Raw genomic sequence first — 6,332 nt, forward strand, 5'->3', positions numbered from 1 at the left:
ATAGAACATTTTGCGAAACACAATAGTGTAGTGTGTAGTGTGTAGTTCTGGGGGGGCGTTCGATTCCAGTTTTGGATAGTCTGGCGTGGTTTCGTTCCATTTCAAACAACTGTTTGACGCTCGGTGTAACCTTCGCGCACTGCCACTCCAACATCCAATCCCAGACATTGAAGATTAATCACCGGGACTGTAGTCCTAAACGATAGCTGGGGATTATGGGTAGTGTAGTGTCTTCGGCCATCCTAAACTCAAAAATGTTGACAATCGCAATGATGCTCGAAATGTCCCTTATAGGCCTACGTCTGTTTCCGGTTATTTTTATTTTGAAATTCAGTTCCTGACGAACGCCAAAAAAGCCCGAGATTATGGAATTAAACCAATAAATAAAAGCAACGATAATTGTGTGTTATTGGTGAGTAAATAACAGTGTGTTATTTTGAAAAGAATAACAAATTAGAAGGAAAAAAAGATTTAAAAAATACAGATTTCAGTATTCTGAGGCTCTGAGCCCCATTTATTTTCTTCACAGACGGCAACACTAAAGGTCTAAAATAAAGACCTAAATGAATATTTGGGATGTTCTTGCCTTTAGATTCTCCCAATAAGTCCAAGTACAGAGGGTGACTTTGCTGTGAAAAAACACATTTCCACCAAAACAATGTTAGCAACCATGAATGTGTACACATTCATGAAGTAATCTTCGTCATAACTCATAACTAGCAAACTAAACATCATGTACATGTACTGCACAAATAATCAGAAATAACAACTCATATTAATCGCATAAAATGACATCAAAACGCATTTTAATGGCCAAATGAATCTTAAAATAGGCATTTTCCACCGAGAATAACACGAAGGTTGGCCATTGTTGTTGATCACGTGGTCTATGAAGGTCTATGGGACGCCCTGCCCGTAGAAGCCTGACGGTCAAGGGGTCCGCTGTCCGCAATGAAGGTCTATGGGACGCCCTGCCCGTAGAAGCCTGACGGTCAAGGGGTACCCTGTACGTAATATAGCGACGGGGTGGGGCCCTGACCGTCCGTCAATATGACGGGATGGGAGTGAGAACGTGTTGCGCACACACACACACACACACACACACACACACACACACACACACACACACACACACACACACACACACACACACACACACACACACACACACACACACACACACACACACACACACACACACACACACACACACACACACACACACACACACACACACACACACAAACACGCACACACGCACGCACACGCACACACACAGTTAATATCTTCACTGTTCACTTGCTTTTTTTTTTACTAACAATGACCTGTCTTTATTATTTGTATTTACTTAATTTTCTAAGATGTGAAATGATTATAATTCACACAAGATGACATCATTACTTGAAATGGCCTTTTCCTTTATGCCTTGAGCTCATAATTGGTATTAACCCAGAATTAACCATTTTAAATGTACTCATAAATCAAGTAACATCAGTTTTACTATGTCATTATTTTTGGTGCTTTGTTATTTTGGGCAAGAAAACACAATATAACACAGGCCATCAGTATTTGAGCTTCACATCTGAGAACTTCAGTCATGGTGTGCGTAGCTGCATTGAACCTGGTTGTCGTGTTTCTCAGCCGCTGGATATCTTCAGCTTTGGATGCGCAGTTTTAAGGTCACGTAGTCCATGGTGCTGAACCCCCCTCCTCATGTTGGATTGGTATCTGCCGGGTCGAGTCGGGACCTCACTTGTTGCACACAGCTGATAAGACTGAACATTGGTGCAAAAGCTTACATTACATTACACACAGCTTTTTTTTATTTGGACCTGCTTTGCGCATGCGAAGAAGAAAGCTGATGCCACTTGCTTAAATAGATGACTGTGTTGAGGGTATCGATCGCTCTCAATGCGCACAGCAGGTTATGCGCGTTTTCCCATAAACATCTGAACCTAAGACACATTTCGTAGTTTTTTATTTTCCCGCACGCCTCTCCTGCTACTACGTTTTACGCAACAGGCTTTCAGCACCAATGTGAAGTGCACGCTGAGGAGCAGTACCACCTGTAACTGTGGCCGTATAACCCCCACTTTCATGCCGACACCGAGGATGAAGAAGCAAAACATCCGGACCCTGTCGCTCATCCTCTGCATGTTCTCCTACCTGCTGGTGGGCGCCGCGGTGTTTGACGCGCTGGAGTCCGAGTCGGAGAGCTCCCGCAGACGCATCTTGGAGCAGAAGCGCAACGAGATGAAGAAGAAGTACCGCTTCTCCGAGGACGACTACTACGAAATCGAGCGGGTGGTGCTGCAAGCGGAGCCCCATCGAGCCGGGAGACAGTGGAAATTTGCTGGCTCTTTTTACTTTGCCATTACAGTCATCACCACCATTGGTAAGTGGATGTACTTCTTATGTCTTTAGAGATGAGAGGTACTGATTTAATCTGTTGCTATTACAGTTGAGAATTTAAAATTGTTTCTCCATAAATGCAACATTAAAGGTTTGTTTAAATTGCAGGCTAATACAACAACAACAAAATCGATCGATGCCTTGCTATATTATTCCTCACAGTGTTCCTCTCATTTCCACCTCTCTGCATTAAGGTTATGGACATGCAGCTCCAGGCACAGATGCAGGGAAGGTCTTCTGCATGTTCTACGCTGTGCTGGGCATTCCTCTCACTTTGGTCATGTTCCAGAGCCTGGGAGAAAGGATGAACACATTTGTCCGCTATCTGCTCCATAAGGTGAAGCATTGCCTGGGCTGTCGCCGCACCGAGGTGTCCATGGAGAACATGGTGCTGGTGGGCTTCCTGTCCTGCATTGGAACACTGTGTGTTGGGGCTGCAGCCTTCTCACACTTTGAGAGATGGAGCTTCTTCCACGCTTACTACTACTGCTTCATCACACTCACCACCATTGGCTTTGGGGACTTTGTGGCCCTGCAGAAGAAGGAGGACCTCCAGGAGAAAACCCCCTACGTGGCATTCAGCTTCATGTACATCCTGGTGGGGCTGACTGTCATCGGGGCCTTCCTGAACTTGGTGGTGCTTCGCTTCCTCACCATGAACACTGAGGATGAGCGGAGAGATGCTCAGGAGAGGGCCTCGCTGAAGAGGGACAGAGGCCTTATAGATGGCTCTCTGAGTCTTCATGTTGTAGAACAGAGTAGAGGCAACTACAGAGAGAGGAACAGGAGCAACGCGGTGCAAAGTCGAAGCCACAGTACGCTCTTCCTCCCGATGGAGGAAGGAACCAGCCGCACTAACCTCATTGCTACCCCAGCGGAGGACCAGGAGAGAAGAAGCCCCTGCAGACACAGGCTGCGTTTTCAGATCAAGGCAGGCAGAGACAGGCCGGAGTCGAGCCTCAGCTCCCTCTGCTCCTGTGTGTGCTACCGTTTGGGGATTTGTGATAGTCCTCTTTTGTCCCACGGTGAACACCACGGCTGCCATCTCAATTCTGTTTATAATAACTCAGTGTCCTACATGATCCAGGGCTGCTCACCGGGCTCCAGGGACAACACTGGACTCTCTTCCCCAGGAAGCACGCTCTCTCCTGGGCACAGCTTCCGCGAGTTCTCTCGTTTGAGGAGAAAGTCGATGTAAAGCGCACCACAGTGAGGCAGAGTGTTTGCACAGACTATATATACAGTATTTTCAATGACCCTTCATTTTGTGTCACACCTTGTTGCATGTCAGAAGACACGGGTTCTGTTAAACGAATAAGTTGTCTTTTGTGGCTATTGAAGATATTTATTTTGTTAGGCAAAGGTTACATTTCTTATCTTCCTTCACCATCAGATTATTTATGTTAGTGATTCTGCGGTGTTCCTGGCATGCTAGGGGAAGTAAAGTGCATGCTAAAGAGAATGTCAAGCACACAATGTGAATGCATGAGTGCTATGCAAACAGATGGGCTTTTAAACTACAGTTTTAACAACGGTTTTTGGATTTAGTCTTTATTAATGACTGTATTACCTGTTCAGTTATGGTATGTAAAATATCCTCAGTCAATCCTCCTGCATCAGAAAACATCACTTTTCATGCCATAGCTAGAAGATGTCATTTTACTTTTATATAAAAAAAGCCTTAAATATCTTTCACCAAGCACATGAGATATGTGGCTTCTTAGCTCAGTGAATTTATAAATCTTTTATGACCTATTATTGAAGGGGGCAGAATAACTTTAACGTGTATTATTCAGCATTAATGCACTCTATGAAGAGATTATGATTGTTAAATGACTGATTCTTATGTGATGGATGTAGCACAAAACCCATATGTAGCAGATTTCAAGTAAACTTCCAACAATTCTGGAACAATTGTCAGTTTCCGACGAGGGAGGTGTTCCCATGCATTTAGTTTGTAGTCAGATTTGATGTGACTCTCTTATAGCATTGTTTTATTAAACAGAAGGAAAGTACCATTGTGTGGTTTTATTTGAATCATTGGGCCAAAGGATTTAACAGCAAACCTGTATGAGGTTGTTTGTCTTGTTTTCTCTGTTGTCTTCTGTTATGTCTGTGCTTTAATCAACTGGATTATTTAGTAAAGAAAACATAGGACTGATACAGAGAGAGAGCAGGAAATATAGTCACTGATTTACAGCAGATGATTAACTCAGTAAGCATTGATTTGGGGATTTACACGTTCAAATTCGAGATGTGAAGGGCCAAATGTGGTTGAAAAGAGAATGTTTTTAAACATTATTTAGCATAAAACTGTTGTTTTAACCACATATTTATATATAATTAAGACATGCTTCGCACTTAAATGTAGTTGTTGATATGCTGTTGAAAAAACGTTTATATATAACCACATTGAACCACGTTTGACCATGAAGTTTGACATTTTTGTATATGCAACTCAGCAAATCAGTGCTTACTGCAAAAGCACCAGTGGTGGGGTGTAACAAAGTACATTTACTCAAGTATTGTGTTTGAGTAAAAACTTGGGATACCTGTACTTTACTTAAATATTTCCATTACATGCCTTTTTCTTTTCGACTGATATCACTATAATTCAGAGGTAAATATTGTACTTTATGACAATGACTGCATTTATCTAAACAATGTTGTCAATACTTTACAGATTCAGATGAACAAAAAAACGAAGCTTCTCATAACATGTGTTGGTTGTTAGAATAAACTACTCAGCAGTATATAAAGTAGGTCAACTTATCTGCATCTTGACCAAAAGTAAAATGCTCTTTAAACATAAATGCATCAGAAATATTTATTTAAAACATTGTAACGCTGAGTACTTTCACATGTGATGTTTTCAGTGCATTTAGAGATGCAACGAAATGCAGATAATCGACGAAATTTGAGTGTATCATCACTGAAGTATTGCTACTACTTATTGCAGTATAAGGACCTGCATATGATCTGCACTATTGGAGACTGATTTCACTCTGGGATGTGGGCTATACAGGAACCTCTGTTTGATCTAAAACTAAATAATACAATGGCCATGAGGAAAAAATACCTCCATTCTCAAGTGTAGCAAACACTATCTCAAGCCATTACACATGACACCTTCTCTACAGTCACAAGAGGAAATCACATCATTTGTCTTTTAGCGTCTGCACATTGCCTCCAATTTCTTATTTCAAAATCTGTTTTTTGGTTGAAATGAGAAAAGGAAATCATGAAGTCTTTAAGTGTCCCATAGCATACCTTTCCAGCCATCTGTTGATCAGCTGGAATAGTAAGCTACTTTACATATAAATGTAAAACTGATTGGGCAATAGAATCTGAAATGGTTAGAAAATGCCATCTGCTGTGGCTGCTTGGGGACTGAAATGTTTCCTCTCTTCCTTACATTGTCACATCACATGCTCCTAATTGTGTGCAACAAGTCAGGTTATTCAAAGTGTTTCTTATATACTGGGTTTGTATCAACCTGTGTGACCGCGTCACAGAGAAAAAGTAGAATTAAGTTACAATAACTTTGGAAAGGGGGCCCTCTACAGGTGAGAGCACTATTTGGTGAAATGTGAGAAACTGAAAGTCAAAAAGACTGATGTAAAACATGTAGCCACTAGAGGGCAGTATGTGCCCATTCAGAAACAGTTAGCGTACTATTATTCATCCCTGTGTTCATCTGTAAAAATCTGATTTGATTCAGAAACAATGAACAGTACTTTTATATATTAATGGAAATCGTTGCCTTCCACCCTCTGTGAGCAGGAATAATTGGTCCATCAGAGTCTAAATCTGCAGCCTCATGTTGGCAGTGACCTGTTGATCTAAAGTCATTACCAAACTAGTTCACACATAATGATCATGAGAAAGCAGAACTAAAGTCAAGTCAAGTTAATTATATT

General features: G+C 41.7%; 1 protein-coding gene across 1 annotated transcript; it reads left to right on the forward strand.

Annotated features, from left to right (window-relative positions):
* Positions 1-1,917: 1,917 nt before the first annotated feature.
* kcnk15 (potassium channel, subfamily K, member 15) lies at positions 1,918-4,369 on the forward strand. The gene is made up of 2 exons (XM_034087850.1): positions 1,918-2,395; positions 2,607-4,369. The coding sequence occupies exons 1-2, from the start codon at positions 2,098-2,100 to the stop codon at positions 3,608-3,610; spliced, it is 1,302 nt and encodes a 433-aa protein (XP_033943741.1). The 5' UTR covers positions 1,918-2,097; the 3' UTR covers positions 3,611-4,369.
* Positions 4,370-6,332: the final 1,963 nt, after the last annotated feature.

Source organism: Pseudochaenichthys georgianus, chromosome 7 (genome assembly GCF_902827115.2).
Source record: "Pseudochaenichthys georgianus chromosome 7, fPseGeo1.2, whole genome shotgun sequence".
Lineage (NCBI taxonomy): Eukaryota > Metazoa > Chordata > Actinopteri > Perciformes > Channichthyidae > Pseudochaenichthys > Pseudochaenichthys georgianus.

What these genes read in the sequence shown, in the direction of transcription:
- kcnk15 (XM_034087850.1), top strand. Translation starts at nt 2,098, where the DNA reads ATGCCGACACCGAGGATGAAGAAGCAAAACATCCGGACCCTGTCGCTC. An exon ending in TACAGTCATCACCACCATTG is followed by an intron (nt 2,396 to 2,606) that starts GTAAGTGGATGT and finishes CTCTGCATTAAG; the next exon opens with GTTATGGACATGCAGCTCCA.